This window comes from Megascapheus bottae, chromosome 7, assembly GCF_031878675.1.
Source record: "Megascapheus bottae isolate mThoBot1 chromosome 7, mThoBot2.hap1, whole genome shotgun sequence".
NCBI lineage: Eukaryota > Metazoa > Chordata > Mammalia > Rodentia > Geomyidae > Megascapheus > Megascapheus bottae.
The window spans coordinates 74,747,746-74,771,033 of NC_143515.1; the positions used below are offsets into that span (position 1 = coordinate 74,747,746).

The 23,288-nt window shown below is 49.2% G+C and overlaps 1 protein-coding gene across 1 annotated transcript; it reads right to left on the reverse strand.

Annotated features, from left to right (window-relative positions):
• Window positions 1-13,691: 13,691 nt before the first annotated feature.
• On the reverse strand, window positions 13,692-19,529 carry Mycn (MYCN proto-oncogene, bHLH transcription factor). Its single transcript, XM_090337429.1, has 3 exons — window positions 19,449-19,529; window positions 17,332-18,250; window positions 13,692-15,208 (listed from the first exon to the last, which is right to left on the reverse strand). The coding sequence occupies exons 2-3, from the start codon at window positions 18,113-18,115 to the stop codon at window positions 14,604-14,606; spliced, it is 1,389 nt and encodes a 462-aa protein (XP_090193555.1). The 5' UTR covers window positions 18,116-18,250; window positions 19,449-19,529; the 3' UTR covers window positions 13,692-14,603.
• Window positions 19,530-23,288: the final 3,759 nt, after the last annotated feature.

The window sequence follows — 23,288 nt, forward strand, 5'->3', positions numbered from 1 at the left end:
GGGAGGAATGAAGGCTTCACCTCCCAAGAGGATTTCCCAGCCCCCTGGAGCGACCTGGAGCCAGGAGAGGGGAGCCCCCAGTGCTGAGATGACAGGAAACGGGGTGGCATAATCTGTCCTCCACACCACAAAAGACAGGAAATCCCCAGCCAAAGGTTGAAAATCTGACCTTAGCTCACCCTTGCTTTGTGTTGAGCCCGAATGAAAGGCCCACAGCACAAAAGACTCCACAGAAGTGATTAGGGCCTGGCCCGGGGCTGAGAGGGATGAGACACAGTCCCAAATGGAGCGGGCCCAGATCTAAAGAGTTTCTAGGGAGGAGAGAACCATGGGCTCTCGGGGAGTGCCAGGCTGAGCTAGCCATCTCAGTCTCCTAGGAATCAGTATCTACAGTAATGCAGGGGTGGCTTGTCCCCCGGCTTCTGTGGGAAGCCCTAAAATGGGCATTAGCACTAAAGGAGCTAAAAGATAACAAAGGACCCTTTAGATCTGGGTGCACTGCGAGTTTTTGAGGTCCTGTAGTTCATTGACTCCCTCCATCTTGGGGGGCTGGAACTTCCACCGACTGCGGTGGAAGCCTAAGATCCCATCGCTGGGACTCAGAGGAGGAGACTCAGCTGTGATTACCTGGTGCACCAGGGCCGGGGCTCTGGGCCTCCTTGTCCCAGGTGAGCGTGGGTCCCCCCTTGCCTACCTCCTCACCTAGGGCTGTCAGGAGCTCACTGACATGGATTGGAGCGGCAGTAAGCGAGGCTGCTACCAGGCAGTGGGGGGGCTAGGTCAGATCATCTCCCTGATCCCTCTTAGGCCAAGCCGGCTAGATCTAGATAGATGGATAGACGGACAGACAGACAGACAGACAGACAGACAGACAGACAGACAGACAGACAGACAGACATAGAAGGGGAGGGAGAGAAGTCAATGGGGGAATAGAGGGGAGGGAAAAGAGAAATGGGGGGTAGTCACCGAAGGGATTTGGGCTACAAGTGTTAGCATGCATGAAAACTGAAAAATGAAACCTGTTCAAATTATTCTAGGAAGAGAGAAAAAGAGAGTCCTAGAGGTGTTGAGATTACTTGAAATGCATTGTACACAAGTAGAAATACAATGAACTGCCCTCCATAACTAATGTATGCTCATTCAAAAAAAGAAAAAGAAGAAAAGAAAAGCACCATGGCTCACATCTGTAATCCTATCTACTCAGGAGGATGAGAGCTGCAAAATGAAATTGAAAACTAGCCTAGGGAAGGAAAGTCCTTGAGACTCTTGATTACCAATTAATCACCATAAAGCAAAAAGCAGAGATGTGGCTCAAGTGGTAGAAAGCCTACCTTGAACAAAAAGGCTAGAGGGGGTACTCAAGCTCTGAGTTCAAATCCCAGTACTAGAACAGAAGAAAAGAAACAGGAAGAAAGGAGAGAAGGGAGGGAGGGAGGGAGGGAAGGAGGGAGGAACAGAGAGATGGAGGAAGGGAGGGAGGGAGGGAGGGAAGGAGGGAGGAACAGAGAGATGGAGGAAGGGAGGGAGGGAGGGAGGGAAGGAGGAAGGGAGGAAGGGACAGAGGGAAAAAGGGGAAAAGGAACTATCACCATATTCATTCTCGCATTCAACCAAAGACCTTGCTGTCCCGCTTTCTCCTGTGCAAATTCTGGGACCTGCAAATAAAACACAGCAAGCAGTAAGTGTGGAATCTGCAATCCTGAACTAGCGGATGTGCTCGAAGCCTGTGCTTTAGATTGGCACCATTGCATTATGGGCAGGGTTTGAGGGTCTAGCTTCCAGCTATAGCTATGCATGCCACTGTTCTCTGGACATGCGTCTGATGTATGTCCAGAGAGCCACACAGCAGAGGGAAGCTGAAGGAAACCTGGGAAGAATGAGAGTTCATTTCATGTCATGGAGGACCTGACACATTAGCTGCCCCGAAGGAGCTCCGGTGCAGCGGACTAAGAAGATCAGCAGAATGGCCCGGCTGTGTGGTCACAGACTCCTGCGATGGGTCCTGTGTGAGTGTGTCCAGGGACAGCAGTTCTTCCTCCAGCAAATGCACTGGGTGAGGGGATCTTTTCCCAGATGAATCCTGAGGTGGGAAAGGCAGGCAAGAGGCTGTGGGAACCTGAATGACTTGGTGACTTATGCAGGCATCCTGTTCTGGCAGTGTGAGTTACGTGGGGGTTCCATTAATAGACCAGAGAACTGGTTAAAGAACTTGACCAGTACCAATTTCACCGGTTATCCTCCAGCCACACCTGTCCCTCAGGAGCCTGGGGGATGCCCCATTCATGGTACTGCCTCCTACAGGTGAGATAGAGCCAGTGATGGAGGGAAAGTAGGGGAGGGCACACATGTTAGGACAGTCTCCTCTTCCTCATTAAGTCGCGTGCAATCGGACAGAGAAGGCAATTCATTTTCCTGGAGTAGATGGAGCTGATTCTGAAGTCAGTACCGTGTCATTGTACAAAGATCTTGTGTCTATATGGACCTGAGAACATCATGGAAAATTAACGATCCCAAAGACTGCCACCCTCCCCCCCTCCCCCCCCACCAACAACCCAAGTAAAGACAAAGCCAATTCACTTAGATACAGAAATACCTAAATGGGGCGGATACTTGGTAGATGCTAGGCTAGCCCCTATGGCGGTGATTGCCAGAGGAACCGGTTTAGAGGAGAAAATAGGAGTTGAACTGGAACATGTTGAGTGCAGATGCCTTAGAGAAATCTAGGAAGCAAACAATCAGAGCTGATGATGAGGAACCGCTTTTCTAAAAATATTAAGAACCATAAAGATTGCTCTTTGTGGCCTGCTTATTGCCCCGTCTTCCTTTTTTTTTCCTTCTCTTCCCTTCCCTTCCTTTCTTCCCTTCTCTCCCCTTCCCTTTTTTCTTTCCCCTCTCCCCTCCCTTCCCTTTCTTCTTTTCTTTTTTCTTTCCTCTTTTCCTTTCTTATTAAAGATAATGTGAACTAGTTCTTAAATACCATTGAGTTCCACGTAAATTCACAGTACTAAGTAAACCATATCATCCCTATTGGTCTCCAGAAATTTTTATCATTCCAAACTGAATACCAAATAGGAACTTGCCATATCATAGACATTTCTATAAAATTGTTTACAAATTTGCCTATTGTAGCAATTTCTATCCACTTCAAATATAAATTATACAATATTGATCTTTTGTGGGTAGTTTACTTCATTTAACATAATTTTTTCAGGGTTCATCCAGGTTATGGAATGTGTCAGGATTTCCTTATTTTAAAAGGCTAGCCAGTTGTGAAGTTATGCACCTTCTATCTGGTGAATATAATGTAACCCTTCTATTAATCACAATAAAAATTATTTAATAAAAAATGAATAAATAAAAAATAAAAGGCTATCCGGGTGCAATGGCTCCTGCATGCAGTCCTAGCTACTCAGGAGGCTGTGAACTGAGGATCAAGGTTCAAAGCCAGCCCCGGGCACAAAAGGACTTGAGACTTTTATCTCCAATTAACCTCCAGAAAATGGGAAGTGGGGCTTGGCTCAAGGGTAGGGTGGTAGACTTCAGCTGAAGAGCTCAGGGGACAGCACTCAGGCTGAGTTCAAGCCCCATGACCCACAAAATAAATAAATAAATAAATAAATAAATAAATAAATAAATAAATAAATAACTAAAAGCCTACATTGAGTGCCCAGATTGTTAATTTATTCAGCCATCAAGGACATTGGACTTGTTTCCATGTTTGAGCTGCTGTAGATAGGCCTTCTCTGAACATTTGGCCTGCAAATGTCTGTCTGAGCTTTGCTCCTGCTTTCACTTTAGAAGCAGAATTCCTGAATTCTAAGCTGATTCAGTGTTAACTATTTTGAGGAATGACTTGCAAACTCATCACCTTTCCATCAACATTTGTTACTTCTTTTTTCTTTTTCTTTTTTGATTGTTTCTTTTGTGTTTATAATGGCCTTTGTACTGGGTGTGAAGTGCTAGCTCCCTGTGCTTTTGTTTTACATTTCCCTAATAATCAGTGGTGGGGAGCAAATTTTCACATGTTTATGGTGTGTGTGTGTGTGTGTGTGTGTGTGTGTGTGTGTGTGTGTGTGTTTGGTCCACTTTTGAATTGGATTGTTTGTGAGGGTAAAATGTTCTACTGTGCCCCAATGGAACTGCACCATCCTCAGAGAAGTGGAAAGCCTTTTTCTTATTCAAGCAAAGGTGGCTTTGTCAACTCTGGCAGCTCAGAAGAAATGAGGAAGTCATGTTGTGTGACACAACTAGTTTTCTCAGTGTGTAAACCGCTATCTCCAAACTAACTAATTTTGGTTAAGACAAAAGGAAAAAAAATCGATTCACTCTAAACCAAGTGACTCAGTGCATGTGGGCATTAAATCATTTGGGGATATTACAATAGTTGTGCTAGAAAGGGTAGCTTTTTTCAAAATTGGAGTGAAACAGTCCTCAAATATAATGGAAATCACAGCTTTTTTTTTCTTTCTTTTTTATGGATAAGTGTCATTTATCCATCATTTGTTGCTTGCCCATTATGTGCATAGAACATTCTAGAAGGTGAAAAATACACAAAGCTCCTTATTCGTAATAAGAGATAACCTCAAATACCCTTACTTACTATACAGGGTAAACAGCAAGTGAGGTCATCCACACAAGAAATCACATACAAGAAATGTAAGTTATTATCTTACAAAACCAAAAGGCATAGTCTTGTGTGCTTGTGTGTATAGAAAAATATAGAGAGATTTTTTTTCAATACTAGCTATTTCTGAAAAGTAAATTACTAATGATATTGTTATTTCTTTGTTACACTGTACTAATTTTCTCATAATGATCTTGGAAGGAAAGTAATGAGTTATTTTCTTTCTATTTTTCTTTTAACACAAAAGGGTGTAAGAAAAAATATTGGATGAATTGAGAGGTAAGAAAGCAAGCTTCCTGCAGATAGGAATATAATAATTTATGAAGGAGGTGCTCTTAAGCTGGTACTTAGAAGACAGGTGGGAGGAAGGCTGAATTAAATGGAAGAGCACAGAAATAGCCAAGATTTGAGGCAGAGAAAACTACCAGGTTGCTCTGCTTAGCCTAGCCACATCCCTCCTGCCCCCCCCCCCCCCCCCCCGCTGCCAGAGAAACCCACCTGTGTGCACAATGCGACTTCATTACAAGTCTTCACTGACTGGCTGTCTATGAAGAAGAAAATTCTTCCAAGCCACAAGAGACCTCATGTTTCTTGTGGTCTCTGACACTCTGGCTGGCTCCCCATCACCCAGTCCACCTCTTTTACCTGCTCTTCCATATACATATGGGCCCCTGAAGACATCCTCTACCTGTATACTAACTGCCCCTAGGCATACAAGATTTCTTCTGTCTACTAGTCCTTTCTCACTCCAAGGCCACCCCACATTTTTCTTCCTTCCACAGGAAGTCTCCCTTATCCCACATCCCACACCTTATCCATCCCAGGTGTCTTGGCACAGTCTCCTCACCTCCATTGTGCCTCTCTAGCAGGGCTGAAGGGAAAGTATGAGATTTTTTTACGCATCACAGTTCAATATGGCTGTGGAGTTGCAGGGAGTCTGGAGGTTCCTAAAGCTGGCCACTTTTAACCCAAAGTAATCAAAACATAATTGCATTTCTAAACTAGGATTGTTCTGTGCTTAAGCATGGTATTGTCATTTTGCAGGCAAGTGGGAAGCAGGGAATGCTGGGAGCCCCTTCCTCCACCACCCCCACCCCCAGGCTGGGCCCCTTCTCTATCTGGATCTCTTCTACCGGCCTGGTTCCTCACTCCATCTGCATATTAAAAAGTTGCTAAAACAAACTCCAGACCCTTTGTCCCTTTCATTAACAGTATGAGCATGGCATTAACATGACAGACCCTGTACCCTTCAGGAGGCCTAAGCGCTGAGGATTCTCTTCTTGTGTTTTTCAGACTCTTCCAATAAGGAGTGAAGATTTACAAGCTGTTGCTAACCTAGTTAACTGAAGGTTCCCCCTAAAAAGCTAAATACATGTAAATACCTCTTTTAAAGGTCCCTAAAAGATCTACTTAACTCCCATCCTTTTGTAAAGAAATACACCCTTCAAATCCTGAGGAATGTCTCCCACCACCCCCAACTGGCATTACCCAGATGGTCTCACTGCCGGTGAAGGGACGCCCACCTTAGGGAACATGCAGTGATTTCCTACCTACCCCCCCCCACACACACCCCCACCCCCGAGGTGCTCAAGGCACTAATACCCCAAGGTCCTGACCCAGAGAAAGAATCTAGTAGAGTCTCCCAAGAAATGGCTCCCACTGCAATCTGGTGAAGGAACTTTCTTCACATTCTTCCCTGGCTTCTCTTCACCAGCCTGGGGGTGCTTTCAATTGCTATTTTTTTTTCTTCCATTTGTGAAGACCTAAAGAAACAGAGAGACCCAAAGAAAGCTAGATTTAAAGGATCATCCCTAGCACCATTATTAGTACTATTGTTTAGATGAAATCCAGAGCCTGAGAAGAGAGTGTGCTTTTCAGTGGGATACTGCTTCCTGACATTGTATGGGGACACACCACCATAACTCTCACTGTTGCCTGAAAAAGTAGTCATTTTTCTTCTCTTTTTGGCTTCAAATCCACTTGCTCCCACACCAAAGACAGAGATGCTCTTCTGGCTTTGGCCAGGATTATGGCCAAGTGGTAGAGTGCTTCCCTAGCATGCATGAAGCACTGTGTTCAATGCCTTGGTAACACATACACACAGAAAAAGCTAGAAGTGGTGCTGTGGCTCAAGTGGTAGAACACTAGCCTTGAGAAAGCTCCATGACAGTGCCCAGGCCCTGAGTTCAAGCCCCAGGACTGGTCAAAATAAAAAGTTACAGACTTCCATGACTTGGCTGAACCTTAATGTCAGACCTCTTTTTTTTTTTTTTTTTTTTTGTGGGTCAGCCTGGGAAGCCCCACTTCCCGTTTTCTAGAGGTTAAATGGAGATAAAAGTCTCAGGTCCTTTAGTGCCCAGGCTGGCTTTGAATCTTGATCCTCAGATCTCAGCCTCCTGAGTAGTTAGGATTACAGGCATGAGCTACCACACCCAGCATGTCAGCCCGCTTGATGGTCTGTGCTGTAGAAGTTTCAGCTTAGGTATCCAGAAACCTCACCCCTCATCCCTTGTGGCCTAGCACTGCTTACACTGAAGCATGAAAAGGCAAGCCCAGATACATGGACACAGTAGCCCACGCCTGTAATCCTAGCTACTCAGGAGGTTGAGACAAAGTCAGCCAGGCAGGAAAATCTATGAAATTAACCAATTAACCTTCAAAAAGACAGAAGTGGAACTGTGGTTCAAGTGATAGAGTAAATAAAAGCTTAAGGACAGCACCGAGGCCCTGAGTTCAAGGCCCTAGTACTTTGAATAAGAAGAGGAAGAAGAGGAGGAGGAAGAAGAACCAGAGCAGGGAGAGGAGGCAGAAGAAAAGGAAGAGAAAGAGGAAAAAAAGAAAGCAAAGAGTAGAGGGAATAGAGCTCCCTCTCTTTCAATCCAGGACAGATTCTTTCTTTTGACCCAGAAAGCTCAGTTTGAAAATCAGGAGACTCAAGTATCAATCACCCTAAGAAAAAGAAAAAGAAAGACAAAGACATTCTCCCCCTCTCAAATGAAAACACAGAGTGTTAGTATATAAGCATTTTACAGCCATTTCCACACCAATTAGCCAGCTCTCAGCATCCCCCAGCCTCCAGTGAAGCTGGAGCTTAATGTGCACTTGGACTAGATGCAGTTTCTTTTTTCCAACATTTTCACCTCGTGGTTCTTCAAAGTAGGCAAGGCAAAATCCCCCACAGGTGCCCAGCCAGCAGAACCTGTGCCCACAGGCAAGATGGCAGCCATAGGCAAAATGGCAGCCTCCACTAATGATCAGCCAAAAATAATGAAAGCTCCAGCTAGTTGCAATAACAAATTGAAGTTTGTGTGTGTGTGTATGTGTGTGTGTGTGTATATGTGTGTGTGTGTATGTGTGTGTGTGTGTGTGTGTGTGTGTTTATTTCGAAGAAGAATGACCACGTAAGGTAATACTCCAGGAGAAATAACCTCCCAGAAATGTCAAATGAAACTAATTCACAGCCATCCTGGAAGTTTACTGTTAAAGGAATCCAAGAAAACCTCCAAGTTCATTATTTTCATGAGACTACAAGGAAAGAGGGTTTGTGGTTAAAAAAAAAAAAAAAAAAAAAAGATGATTTCCTTTCCAGACAGATTATAAAGCATTAGTTCAGCAAATTCAAAAAAAGGACCAATTCAGGATGAGAAAGATTTCTTTTCAAACTTAAATGCAATTAAACCACTTATAATAAACTCTGATCTGAACCCTGCTTTCCTTTCCAACAACTAACTCCAGCTTCAACAGTTTCAAATCTCAGCTCTTGGTTTAAATTCCCTTCTTTCTGGCTTGGTGCCAAAAAAAAAAGTGGCTAACCCAAACCAAGCAAAAATTCAAGGTGTTAGATGTCTGTAGCCATATTCTGTTTTCATTGAAGTAACCAAATGAAACATTGGATGTATCATCGTTTTCTCTAGCTCCACATGAGACAACCTTGAGTATCTAGTTCATTTGCACAAATTGTATCATTTTTTGTTGGTAATGACTAGACAAACAGGGACCAACTAATGTGAGGCTGTTGAAAGGAATTTGTTACCTGGGGAAACCCACTTAGGAATGAATCCTGAAAGCAAATGGAGAAATTTTTCTCTTGTCCAAAAGCATATGGGACTGAATGCAGCAATATTAATAAGCTAGACACAGGTAGCTCAAACCTGTAAATCCTAGCTACTCAAGAGGCTGAGATCTGAGTAACAGAGATCAAAGTCAGCTTAGGGCAGTAAATTCATAAAACTTTTAAATGTAGACAAACAGATACAGACGAGAGTGCATACACACACACACACACACACACACACACACACACACACACACACACAGATGTGATGTAGCTCAAGTAGTAGAGCACCAGGCTTGAGCAAAACAAGTTAAGGGATAGTGCCTAGGCCCTGAGTTCATGCCCCAGTACAGGCACCAATAACAATAATAATAACAACAACAACCAAAAACAGAACACAAAAAATCTAGCTGATAATCTGGCTGAGGAAACAGTTTCCCTCCAGGTTTCCCCAAATGCCTGCTGAAAACCTCAGGCCTTGTAGAATGCAGAAGAAAGTCGATTTTGTGTTGTCTCTTCAGAGTAAAGCCCCTTGCAAATCCCCTATATATATCTCATGGAGTACAAGCTGCATGCCCCCCAAATGTGTGCTGTCCCAGGGGGTGGTCTGTGTGCTTTGCCCATAAAAAGGCTCTGTTACTTCTCCTGGTCAAAGGTTTCAGGATGAATGTCTTGTAGCATGATACATCAATATCGAAAGAGATCAGGTGTCCCTGGTCAGTGGCCTATGAAGAGATTTCCTTTACAAGTCAGGGAAACTAATAAACCATTGTCCAAGTCAGGGATGTTCTTCCCCACTCAGATTCCCAGGCTCCGTCTTAAAACAGGCTTCAGTGCTCACATTCATTTCTTTCCAGAGCATGCATTTTTGTTTGTTTGTTTGTTTGTTAGGTTCTGTAAAGCCTCTTTTGAGGAATGGAAGTCTGAAACATTCTTGCTAAGTTCAAGCCTGTGACTTGGTGTTCCTGGTAAATATTGTTTAAATACTCTGTGCCCTAGAAGCATACTATGGAACAGAAAGAAAGTCTGGTCAACATCCAATTAGGCTGTATGGCAGTCTGAAGAGGCATCTGTCACACAGCAGACATGATCATAGACACCTCTGTATATTAGGTGATGTTACCTTCTTCCTGTCTAACCCAGCGCTTATGAGCCAAGTGTGGGAGTTGGATTCAAACCCATGTACTCTCATTTCAGACCACACTCCATTGCCTCTCTTTGAAAGGAGGGATATAATGTTGATGAAAAATATTTACCAGAGGAAAGGATGAGTGTGGAAAGGAGATTTCTGAGCTCTGCGTTCTGGGATCTGCCACCCTACAGTACCCACCACTTTCCTCCTGGCTCTCCTGTCCTGGCATGTGCCCTTCCCTGTAGCTTGTCTGAATTCCACTCGCCCACTTCACCCTCTCCTGTACCACCACATCGGTGCTTTTAGACTTATTTGCTTATAATGTTTATTTGTGTGGGCACTTTCTCTTAGACTGTAGACTTCAAGAGAACAAGAACCTGAGGAAGTTTACCTCTGTTGTTACCTACAGAACTGTGTCTGATGAATAAATATTTGTTGAGCAGGGAGATAAAGAGAGAATGCCCACCAGCAGACACTCGAGTGTCCCTCTGAAATGAGAGATGAATGAGCTGACTTTACCCTCTCCCCCCAGATTAATTCTCTAAGCAACTAGAAGTTATGGTTTTTAAATATATAACCACAAGTCAGGTGCGGGTGGCTTACGTTTATCGTGCTAACTATTTAGGAGGCTGAGATTTAAGGGCGGCCATTCCAAGGCAGCTTAGGTGGGGAAGTTCATGAGACTTTTAATTTTCAGAAAAAGCCAGAAGTGGAACTATGGCTCAAATGATAGAGTAGCTCAAATGGTAGAAGGCCTTGAGTGAAAAAAGCTAAGGGACAATGCCCAGGCCCTGAGTTCAAGCTTCCATACAGTCACAAGAATAACAATAAATAAAAGTAAAAAGACATAGGCACTGTATGAATGAATGAAATCCAAACCTAGCAGATCCAATTCACTTACTAGTTAAGACTATGACTAGTCCAGAAGGGTAAGAGAGTCTGAGATGTAGGAAAGCTGGGTGACATCCGTAGTACCCACAGGGTAGGAGGCATTCGACTATTGACACTGTGAGTACAAGTGTCTGAGTATCCTCAGCCTAGTGGGAGTTTAATGAAGTGTGTGTGTGTGTGTGTGTGTGTGTGTGTGTGTGTGTGTGTGTGTGTATGTGTGCATGTGTGCATGTGTGTGTGCACGCGCTCCTCCAGTACAGAACCTAGCTCAATCATTCCACCCCTTCCTGTCTGTGCTGTCCCCCTACTCTGCTTTCTGTTGGAGCCCCAGGCCTAACTGTGTAAAACTTCCCATCATGCCCCAGCACTTACAGGATAAAGTACTGGGCATTCAGATCCAAGCCATCCGAAGGACAAGCCTCCAGTGCATTGCATCTTCAGTTCCTCAGGACCCCCAGCAGTTCATCCAGACTCATGAACATCTAAGGAACATGTTTTACCATTTCATTAGCCTGAGAGCTTGTGAACCCAGGCTGGAAGCAGACATGCTAGGAACAGAAATCTGCCTCCCGCCTCCCCGCTTCCATCTTGTAGGCGGCTGCTAAAGCTTTGTCATCTGTCAGTCACTGTGCCACGACCCTGAGTCACACCCTCCTCTAGACAGGATGTAGAGGACTAGAAATGCAGGACAGCCCTTCCCCTAGCCACAGGAGATCCAAAGAGCAGCTAGCTGCTCAAGTGGGAAGGAAGTAGGGAAATGGTCCCCGCTGAGGTAGCAGAAGGCTTCCTGGCCAGATGACCACCGTTGCGGTTCAAGACTGGAAAGAATTTCAATCAACAAAAGCAGATAACCTTAGAGGGGAATGTGATAAAGTAGTCAGACACAGAGAAAGAGCAAGGAGGGACCATGGGTGGTGGAGCTAGCGAGCCACTCTCAGCCTTCTTGCTAGGCTGAAGAATCTGTACTTTGTGCTGCAAGTGCAGGAGAACTATGTGAAGTTTTATGCCATTGTATATTTAGGACTACTATGGAAGTATGAAGAAGGTAAAAGTGTAAAAGGAGGAGCATGAGGCTACTGTCAGAGTCTGAAGGAAACTATCTTGACCAGCGACAACTGGGCTGACCATGAGATACCAACACCACTCCTAACATCTGTTCATTCCAGGCACATCCCACCCTCTTTCTTGGAAATGAAGTAATTCACCATTTAAGCTCTGACTGATTTATCTGAATAGGTGTAGTTTCTCAAAGGCTTAGGACTGCTTTTGGATTGCAGAGAGCTGTATGTAGTTGAAATGACTACCTCTGTCTTCTGCAGAAATTTGTTATGTGACATGAAAATCATAAACAAGGTGATTAACAGTGAGAAACGAGATAATAAACATCTAGAAGAAAAGCAGGAACAGAGCTATGTTAAGAAAGCATGGAATTTGGTTCTGAGTTTCTCAACAACCAAAGCAAAACCAGCATGGCAGGAATTGAAGCTTAATGGCTGCATTTGTCCAAACACTTCTCACTTTTTCCACTCATAAACAGTTCTATTTCACCTGACTCATTCAGGTAAACCCCTTTAGGGAGAATACAAACAGGGATATTTGGGTGATTGAGCTGGGATTCAAGAGTAGCAGGTGCTGAATTAATTTGAACTGTTCAGAAATTGAGTGATTTGGGGCTTATAAAAGGTATATAAGCAGAAAGTAGAAAAAAGTACCTTCAAATGGGCTCACCATTTTCAAGACTAATAGGGGAACTAAAAGGGCCTTTTTTCCGAGTTCAGTGTGGCCAGGCTCAAGTGCTTCAGGCTTCTAACACTACTCGGGAGGCTGAGATCTGAAGATCATAATTCCAAGTTTGCCCAGGCAGGAACACCCATGAGACTCATCACCAGGTGAGCACCCATGAAACCAGAAGCAGGTCTCAAATGGTAAGATGCTAGTATACTTGCCTTGAGTAAAAAAAGCTCAGGGACAGTCAGTGCCCAAGCCCTAGGACCAGCATTTAAAAAAAAAGTGACCAGCAGCGTCACAGCTCTAGGACAAGGGGTGGGGCAGCACACAGTACACCAGGGAAAGGATCAAGTTCAATGCCCACCTGCCCTAAAAGTAAAAACGGTCAAAGTACACTGGGATCTTTCATTTGTCTGACAATATGGCCAGTGGGCAAAGCTGTCTTATCTCTGGGCCTCCATTTCTTCTGGAAAGCTGAAGTAAATCAAACTTGCCACTTGCAGTAAATACCTTTTGGTTTCCTTTGGTCAGTCCTGGGGCTTGAACTCTGGGCCTGGGCTCAGGGATATCACCCTATTCCTTCAGTTAATTGGGGATTAACTGGGATTCAAAGCCCAGGCTGGCTTTGAATCACGATCCTCACATCTCAGCCTCCTGAGTTGCTAGGATTACAGGCATGAGCCAACTAAGAAACACTATTTTGTTTGTTTGAGAGGAGTGCCATATAAGAGATTGCTTACTTCTGCCAAGGCAGAAACTTCTGAACAGATAGTTGATTATGCCTCTCTCAAGCCATCAGTCCTAGCTCTGTCCCTCCAGAACCTGCAGTTAATCCTGTTACCTGTGGCAACCTAAACACCATCCTATGATGGGATACCAGTCTGCAGGCCAGTGCACTCTCATGTGCCAGATTGTCCCTCTTCCGCTCCAGAGCTTAGACAGCATTAGAACCTCATGCTAAGTCCTTGAGTGAATTCTCAGAAATACCATGCTCATCACCCAAACTGAAAACTTCCAGTAGGAAGTCACACCCAGGTAACCTATTATTTTGGCATTACTGGAATATTTCTGCTTAAATGTTAGCCCTCCACCGATAGACCAAGTTACCATGCCATTAGCTCTAGCTGGTATGTGTCCCCCAAACCCAGTCCATCCCTCTACCAAGTGGGGATAGTGATCCCCTCCCCCAAACGTAAAAATTGACTATTGCCAAGATCTACTGAAAGACAGTTGGAGCTGATACCACTAAGGAAAACATTCAGTTGTATCATTGAACTGCTATTTATTTTCATAAACATGAGGTATTTCAAAGTGCTAAGATGTAGCACTAAATATATACATTTTTGAAGAAATTAAACACAGAACTTTCCATTTACCCAGTTCTATGCACCAAACATGACAAATACATTAACAGGAGGAAGAAAACAGGCTAGGAAAAAAAAAAGGCATATATATATATAGTAAATTTCTTTACAAAAGTTTCTTAGTTCCAAAAGTGATAAAGTAATATCTACTCAAAACTTTCACAACTCATTTTCATACGAAAATATAAGTATCAAATTTAGTCATGTATCAGCATTATACTAAAGTATACAGGCAGTGTAAGAATTAGTACAGTACATAACAGAGATTAACAATATATTTGTATACAAACATGCTCCTCAAACATTGAGGTATTATTATAGTACTTAGGTGTGAACTTCCAGTCTAATACCGGCCGCAAAAGCCACCTCACTTGACCCAGGATGATAGAAAAGGTGGGGGTGTCAATGGTATGTACAAAACTGTCCCCCAGGGGCAAGAGTGGCCTGCCCCTTGGTGGCCTCTGCTGGAACTTAAGCACCATTGAAAAAGAAGGAATGACGGTTTGTTTGGAAACTTGGAAACCAACCAGGTAACTTCCATAGCCCCAGAGGCTCCCAGCTGTCAAGATTTCCACGGGCTTGTCACAAAGTGGAGGTGGAGGGAACTGCCAAGAGCCCCTGCTCCCACCCCAAACCCCTCCCATCTCCAGGCCCTCCAGGATGGTCGCAGAATAGACACACACAAGTCCTGCCCCGACCCAGATCCAAACAGCGAGGACCCATTGGAAAGTAAACCAACATTCTTAATGTCAACACAACGTTTAAAAAAAAAATGTGCAAAGTGGCAGTGACTGTCCGTTTGGGAAAGGCTTAGCAAGTCCGAGGGTGTTCAATTTTCTTTAGCAACTGCTGCTGTCGGGCCTGCAGCTTCTCCTTTTCCTGCAGCAGCTGCTGTTCCTCCGCGTGAAGGGCGTGCACGTACTCGGTGGCCTTCTTCAAGATGACCACCTTGGCGGCCTTCTCGTTCTTCACCAGCTCGGGCACATGGTCCCTGAGCGTCAGGAAGCTGGACCGCAGGTCATTGCGGCGTTGGCGCTCCAGAATATTGTGGTTGCGGCGACGCTCGCTGTCCTCCGAGTCTGAATTGCGTGGGCTCAGGCTCTTGGCCTTCGTGGGGACGACGTTCTTGAGTGGCCTGGGGGACACCTCGCTCTTGATCTTCTTCTGGGGAGGCGCGTCCTCGCTCTCCACGTAGGGCGACGGCGCCGCGTAGTTGTGTTGCTGGTGGATGGGGACGCAGCGCTTCAGGATGAGCTCGCTGGGCTGCACGCGCCCCGCGCCCAGGGCAGTGGTCTTGGGGCGCACGGTGATGGTGAATGTGGTGAGAGCCTTGTTGTTGGAGGAGGAACGCCGCTTCTCCACGGTGACCACGTCAATTTCTTCTTCTTCGTCTTCCTCCTCGTCGTCCTCATCGTCTTTGGGGAGGAAGATCAAGAGTTAACTCTCACAAGTGAAATGCACATGCTTTACACGCGGGTAAACCAAGCTGTCTGCCCTTCGCTCTAAAATGGGTGCTGCCAGGGCTTTTGAATTCTGTCAACGGTGTGGACACAAAATTATGTCTCCTTAAGTAGATCTTTCACATAAAGATACAGATACACAGATAACCAGTCTAGCTTGTGTGTAAGGCCCTGGGTCCCATTAGCTAGTGTCTTAATAAACAAAATAAGCAAGCAGTGGGAGAAACATAAGAACCTAAACTTGGGACCAGAAAGAACCCTGGGTCTTTGGAGAGAGCAGGCCCAGGTCTCTGGGGGAAGGAAGGTCCTTCAGCTCTTCCAATGGGGATAATAGGAACATGCTTGCATTGAGCTGATACTAGCAGACTTAGCCCAGAGTAATGGGAACTTTTAACACAATCATCCACTAGCCAGTCAGTCTGTTCTGCGGACCTCGGGAAATTTCCACCTTCACACTTTTTTTTCCACCCAACACATGGCTAAGTCTGATTTTCCCCTCATCCTGAAACAAAAGGAAACAATTTAACTCAGGAAGGAAAAAAATATAGAACTTTTCTCCCATGAACATGAGTTTCATAGAGTAAGCAGTTTTTCTAAGCAATATGAAATCTCAAAAACAAAGCCCTAATCCACAGTAACTCCTCCACAGGAGGGGCTTCTAAGCTATCAACAAGAACATTAAGGAGAAACATGTAGCATCTTGTGTGTGTGCGCTCCCCCCCCCCACCTACTACCACTCTAGGATAGAAAATTATTGTTTAAAACGCAAGCATGAAAATCAAAACACATCTTTTGCTTGATCTGATGGGGACCGGAAAGCTGAACAATTGTGGGATTTGTTCTAAAGCTGAAATGTGAGGCTGTTCCAGTCTGGGTCCCTTTAAGCCAGTGTTTTGGTTTTCTGCCAAGAAGACAGCTGTTGGAAGGAAGTGCTTCCTCACCGAAAGCTGTCAAGGCACAGACATTAAAGGGCCAGAGCCATTTCCAACTGCAGGCTGATCACCAAGTTTCCTTCAGGAGCCTCCCAAAGGATCTGGCCCCAGCGAGAGAGGAAATTTAAGCTTCATATCTATCTGCATTCTGAAAACAGCCTTTCAAGGTGTGTGGGGGGGAGGAAGGGAGGGGTACACCAGTTCTTGGACAACTAAGGGGGTGAGTTCCACTTTTCTTTAGCTCATCAATATCCTACAGATGCATGCTAGGAGTCACCCCCAAATCAGTGCATTCCTGGAAGGGTTGGCAAGTGCCTTGCCCTGGCCTCCAAGGGCAATGGGTTAACAGAACTCAAATCTCAAAAAGTAGGCCTGGAATTCGCCCTAGTACAACAGCCCCGACTGCCCAGTCTGGGCACATTGAAGCAGGGAGCCCCCCACCCCCAGACTGCGCACACAAACCTGTTACACTTGCTGAATGGAAGTGGGGCTTGACCCCCTCCACCCCACCCCACCCCACCGCCCTTCAGATCCTCGGCCCGCCTGCAGACCAGGCACATCGCCACCTGCTGGCCACGCACCCGGAGCCAACAGCCCACCACCCACGGAGGAGTGGGGGAGGGGGCTGTGGTCTTCAGGAAGAAGAAAAAATAAAGGAGCGGTGTTGGCCACCTGGGCCGTTCCTCTCCAGCCTCTTTGCTCTCAATAGGATTTTGCACAGCCCTTTGGGGTTTTTGTTTTCCGAGTCCTTATCTGAGCCCTGTCTCTTTCCCACCCACCCCAGTGCTAACAGGTTTGTGCCTGGTCCTAGCACTCGGCAAACCTCTTACCACCCCCTACCCTCCCGCGGGTTAGCCACCAACTTTTTCCCCGGTGGAGAATGGGGTGAGGTCAGTGCGGGGGGGGGTCCCCTTGGGGATGCAGAAGCTGTGGGACGGTACTGCGACCAGCACCCTTGCCGTCCCTGCCTCCTTCCAGCCCCCGAGGGGCCTGGAGGGAGGAAACAGGACCTTGTGCGGACCACCAGCATTGCAACTCCCGGGAGTCAAAGCCCCAACGCTAACAAAGGGACTGACCCCCCCTACCCCCCACCCCCGCCCGCCCCACTGCCCCAAAGAGACAGCGCCATCTGGCCCCGGGCTGTACCTGAGTCGCTCAGGGTGTCCTCTCCGGAGGTGCTGAGGGCCTTGTCCCCAGCGCTGGCCGGGCGGCCGCCTGGGCGCGGCGGGGCCACCACCGGGACGGGGGCCGGGGCGGCTCCGGCGACCGCGGAGCTGGCCGCGGGGGCGCTGGCCGGGGCGGCGGGCGCGGGCGGAGGCTCGCGCTTGGTCACCGGGAAGGGGAAGACCACCGCGGGGTCCACGCACTCGGCGGCGGAGTGGGCGAGCTCGGCGGGCAGGGTGGCCCCGGGGCGGCCGGCTGCAGCGGAGCCGCCGTGCGCGCGGCCCGCGGGGCTGGGGGCGGCGGTGCCCGGGGCTCCCGGGGCGGCGGGACCCGCGGCCGGGGTCCCGCGGCTGTGCTGCAGCTTCTCGCTCACGGCGCGCTCCAGCTTCTCGCGGGCGGAGAAGCCGCTCCACATGCAGTCCTGCAGGATGACGGGGTTCGGGGTGAGACCCCCCAGCCCGCCCAGGCCGAAGGCGTCCTCCTCGGCCGCGCTGCCCCACAGATCGGCCTCCGACAGCATCATCTCGTTGGCCCAGTTGGAGGGCTCGGGGCTGGGCTCGGGGAAGGCGCGGCTGGGCGACAGCGGGGGCGTGGGCAGCAGCTCGAACTTCTTCCAGATGTCCTCGCCCGGGGGGGTCGAGTCCGGGACCCCGAAGTAGAAGTCATCTTCGTCCGGGTAGAAGCAGGGCTGCAGGGAGTCGAACTCGAGGTCTGGGTTCTTGCAGACCATCCCGGGCATGGCGGACGTGGCGGCGCACCTCGGCATCGGCTCGCCCCGGGCTGGCGACTGGACGCGGCTCTCCGCTGCGCTCCGGCTTAATAGCGGGGGTGGGCGGGTGGGGGGGTGTTTCCTTCCCGTGGGGGGCGCGCCGAGGGCGGGGACCCGAGCCAACCTCCGACGCTGCAGCCGACAGACACACGGGGAGAGAAGGGGTGAGGAGCCACGGACGGCGGGGACGCGCGGCGGGCGCCCCTCCTCACCCCGTCCGCGATCTTTCCACACCCACCCCGCCCCCGGGCCCCTCCCCGCCTCCCCTCAGCCCGGGGCTCCCCGAAAGGTGGAGAAGTGCAGCCCCGCGGCTTGGGCACCCTTTGTGTACGGGCGTCCGGGGCGAGCTGGGTGGGGAGGGGGAGGCGTGCAGAGGCGGGGGCCGGCACGGCCCGGCAACTTCGGGAACTGCCCGGCCCTCGGGGAGAGTGCGCTCCCCCAGTTCGCGGACAGGCACCCCCCTCCAATGCCAGGGCCCGGGGGAGCGCACGGCCAGTTCCCGACTCTCCGGGGGAGCCAGCCCAGCTACGGGGCCCCGGATCCGGGAGCCGGAGTCGCGGTTTCCCCTTTGTACAGAAGCATCCCCGGCGTGTGCAGACGCGAACCGGGCGAGGAAACTTTGCCAAAGCCCAAAGCCTTTTCCCCCTACACGGAGGGCGGCGACCGGCGCCCCCCAGCCACGCGCCCCCCCATTCCCCGGGAACAAATAAAAAAGGCTGCCTGACATTTCCCCGCCGCCCGGGAGACGACTCCTGCCAACGGCTCGTGCTCAGTCCACGGCCACCACCCCTTTTCTGCACCATCGACCACCGCTGCCGGGGATGCAGGCTGCGCCCCGCGGGGAGAAGCGCGGCGCCCTGGAGCGCCGGCAGCCGTGACCCACATGAACACCGCCGCAGCCTCGCCCCGCGTGACCCCCTTCCTTCTTCTGGAGCGGCCCCCACCCGCCTGCCAAGGCGCCCAGAGACGGGTGGGGACGCGCCCGCCTCCCCGCCAGCGCGAGCAGACCTTCGGCGTGCCGCGGCGGGGAGAATCCCTTCTGCGCTGAAGCCATTACTGCCCTTTGGCAAAGGCTGCTCAATTAAAGGGCGGCGGGGAGGACGAGGGCGGATCTCTGGCAGCCGGGCTGCCTCGGGGACTCAAGTGGCTTTTCAGGGAAAACCCCGAGATGGGTTTTTGTTGTTGTTGTTGGTGGTGGTAGTGGTTGGTTGGTTTCGGAAACAGAACCCGTCCCCCGGGTATATTCGGGTACCCGGTGCGCCAGCCGCGCCATCGCGTCCGGGGCGGCGCTCGCCGCTGGCCGGCGCCGCCTGCGAAGCCGGCTCCTTACCTCCCGCACTCTGCCGGGGATCCGAGGGCGAAGCGGCTCGGGGGTCTCCGGGCCGGCAGCGGGGGCGGGGGTGCTCGGGCCGCGGCGGTCGGTGCGCGCTTGCGCTCGGCTCCAGCCCAGTTCGCAGGAGCCCCCAGCACCCACCCAGCGCGTCCAGACAGATGACTGTCACTGACTGCGCTTTGAAGCTCGGGGGATATTATTAACTGAAAAATCTGACACACCCGGGGGGCGGGGAGAGAAGGGGGCTGGGGCTTGCCGACGAGGGGGAGGGAGAAAGGCCGAGGAAAGCGGCTAGACCCCGCCCTCCTCATTTCCATAAAAATCAAGGGAGGCGCCAAGGCTTTCGCGCCAAAAGCCACTTGCTTTTCTTCTGTGCAGAGAGAGGCTGCCGAGCCGATAACCCTGAGTGTGCAACCCACCCCCCCTCCCCCCCCACACACAGCCCGTCCTCCCACTGGGAAGGCTGGCATCCAGGCTTGCACCCCCCGGTGCCCCCCAGACCCAGCTGGATGCGAGCTGGGCCGGCTGCACCCACTCTTGAGGGTGGCTTGGCTCCTGGGGAGGGTAGACTGAGATCCCCACCCCCATCCCGGTCCCCAAGTCTGCGCGAGGCCCCTGGGAGACGGGCCTGGGAAAGGGTGGCTCGTGGGTGATCCCGAGGCCGAGCTGCGAGGGTGGAAGGCGCCGGGAGGGTGAGAGCCCGCTCGGGGGCCGCAGAGGCCGAGAATGGGAAGGAGAGGGGCGCCCCCCTGGCTGGAAAATAAACCAGTGCGCGCTCCCAGGGTGTTGCCCGGGTGGTTTTCTTCGGCCGAAGGCGACACCTCGCGGAGACCGAGCAGAAAGCGGAGCCCGGGTGGAGGCCACCCCGCAATTCCCGCTGCCCCAGCGACCTGGCCAGCCTCCAGAGAGGGGTGGACATGCGTCCCCCGCCGCCCCGAGGGGCCTTTCCAAAGCTAGCTTTCTGGAGAGGAGAGGGACCGTCGGACCCGGGGTGCGGACTCACGCCTGCCAAACCTGGCTCCAAAGGCTGGAACCCAAATCGCCGGGGACGTGGCCATGATCCCTGGGCCTCACTGGGCCTCAGTTTCCCTCTGGGGAGCTGAGGCTTGTCTAACTGGGTTATTTCAGAAACGGTGTCACAACGTTGACTGCCTTGGAAGGAGGGTGTGCGCTATGATTAACTGTGACCAGAGCAGGAAAGAGGTTTCCTTTGGGGGGCCATTTTGCTCTGTTCCACCCAGCACCATCAAATCTCCGTTCCACTCTAGCTGGCTTGACTTAGAAACTGTTTCTCTCTCTCTTTGGGTTTAATTCGATGGCTCGTGCCCTCAAAGTGCCTAGGGAAGATCTTCGTCACCCGCCATGCCCCATTCACGACCGACAGAGTAAGATGTGCTTCTGTCCTGGGAAAACATGCCCACACTAGTTTAGGGTAGGGGACCTCGGCCCGAAGATTGGGGTGAGAAGTTGACACCTCCCCCAGCGCTTCGGCTCAGCTTCTGAAAGAGGACGGAGCCGGGGATGCCTGCGCTAGGGGGCCAGCCATAAATTGCTCTGTATTAGCATTTGTGAGAGTCTTTCCACTCCACCCCACCCCCTCCCGAGCCCACATACTTGTGTGGAGTTAGCAAATCCCCTGGGTTCTAGGAAGTAGCCCTTGAATAAGAGCTAATAGCCTTTCCAAACACCCTTAATTTCATTCCTTCTTATATGCAAAACATCATCTTTGCAAAAGAGCCTTTAGCACCCCCAATTCTACTCTTCCTCTCTGCTAAACAGAGGCCTGAGCTGGGATCCCAGCCTTCTCTCCCAGCTTCCGGGCAATTCTTACTTAGAATTTGCCTCCATTTGTAGAATCCTCCTCCCTCCAGCCAGGTCCCCCAAAGTGGTTTCTGTTTAGGGACAGATGGAGAGGAGGACTTCAGAACCACCATCAGACCTTCAGCAGCAATCTCAGAAAAGCCAGAGCTGGCCGGGCCCCTGTGGCTCACACCTGCAATCCTAGCTACTGAGGAGGCTGAGAGATGAGGTTTATGCCTGGGCAGGAAAGTCTATGAGACTTTTTATCTTTTCTGGCAAAAATCCAGAAGTGGAGCTGTTGCTCAAGTGGTAGAGCAACAGCTTTGAGCAATAGAGCTCCAGGAGAGTGTCCGGGTCCTGAGTTCAAGCCTCAGTACTGGCACACATAAAAAGCCATGCAACTACACACTACCTGACCCGCTTCCTGTTAATATGGAAGCCAAGACAGGCATAGCTGGCAGGGAGGATAAAGGTCCTCTCCTCCTTCTCGCTACCACTATGCCCTCTACTCCTACCAGCTTTTCTTTTCTTTTCTTTTTTAAATAAGGCAAGGGTTAGTGGAAAAAGAAGAGAGGAAGACAGATACCTGGTTATTCTACATGCCTCTGAGCAAATAATTTCTCCTTCCTGGACTTCAAAATCTAATCTCCTGCTTCTAATGCAAACCAGTAATTACTGACAAGTCTGAATCTGAAGGTTAGCAGAAGGATAAAAATTCAGCAAATATTTATTGGTACCTTTATTCACAAGTGGAAATAGAAGACTGTGCATGAGGGAAAATTGCCTAATACCCATTTTTAATCTACTTCTAGGGAAATCTATCAGGTCCTCTTACCATGTTGATCATGCTCATACCCTACACACACACACAACACACACACACACACACACACACACACACACACACACACACACTATAGCATCTAACGAACTATGAGAAAGATCCAGTGACTGAGGCTTATATAGTTTCCTGAGCTACAGAAAGGAATAGCAGCTTGGGATTCTGGGGGAAACCAAGAGGAGTAAGGAACAGTTGTCTCTCAGTTAATAAACCTGTTTGAAACAACCCTCCCCTGTCCCCCCCCCCCACTCCTACCCAGAAGAATACATGAGAATCTGTGTTGGTATGGTATCTCAGAATTAATCTTTTAGGGGGTGATGAGATTAGAACAACTGAATTCTTTTTGGAGAATGCTTTAAGCAAATATGAGGATCCCAAACTGGCTGCCAACACTTGCTGTTGCCAAATTGTACTCTAAGTCATTAGCACACCAAAACAGGTAATGAATTCACCAGAATGAATAGGTAATTCACCAAACAGGAAATGTAAATCATCTTCAGCTGTGAAAAGATGCCCATGGTCTTCTGTAATCAGATTAAATTATAAAGAGATTCATACTTCAAATCTAGAAGGTTGTTGTGTTGGCTTGTCTAGGGAGTGAGGGTTTGGATCCTTTCATGAACCCCAAGAGTACAAGCAATTCAATCTCAAGCATCCATCCAAGAAGGAACTTCAAAGCTGTGTAAAGCACACTTGTAATCTCAGAAAGATCCTGAGTTCCAAGTCTGAACTATCTAGCACATTCCAAGCCAGGAAAAAAGAAAAGGAGGAGGAGGAGGAAGAGGAGCAGGAGCAGGAGGAGCAGGGGGAGGAGAATGAGAAGGGAAAAGAAAAGAAGAAGAAATATAGATAAGAATGTGTATTATGATGTTCCCAATAACAAAAATATCAATCTAATGTCTATCAGTGGATTGTATGTACAGATGTCCCCAAGTTATGGGGACACACTGCAATGTCTGTCTCATACCCTCATCACTGTGTGGGTATCACCAAACTATGTTTTACAGGGAAGGGTCTTACAAAAAAAAAATCCTAGGGCCGGGAGTTTGGCCTAGTGGTTAAAGTGCTTGCCTAGCATGCACGAAGACCCAGGTTCGATTCCTTGGTACCACATACATACAAAAAAGCTGCAAGTGGTGCTGAGGCTCAAGTGGTAGAGCTCTAGCCTTGAGAAAGTCCAAGGACAGTGCTCAGGC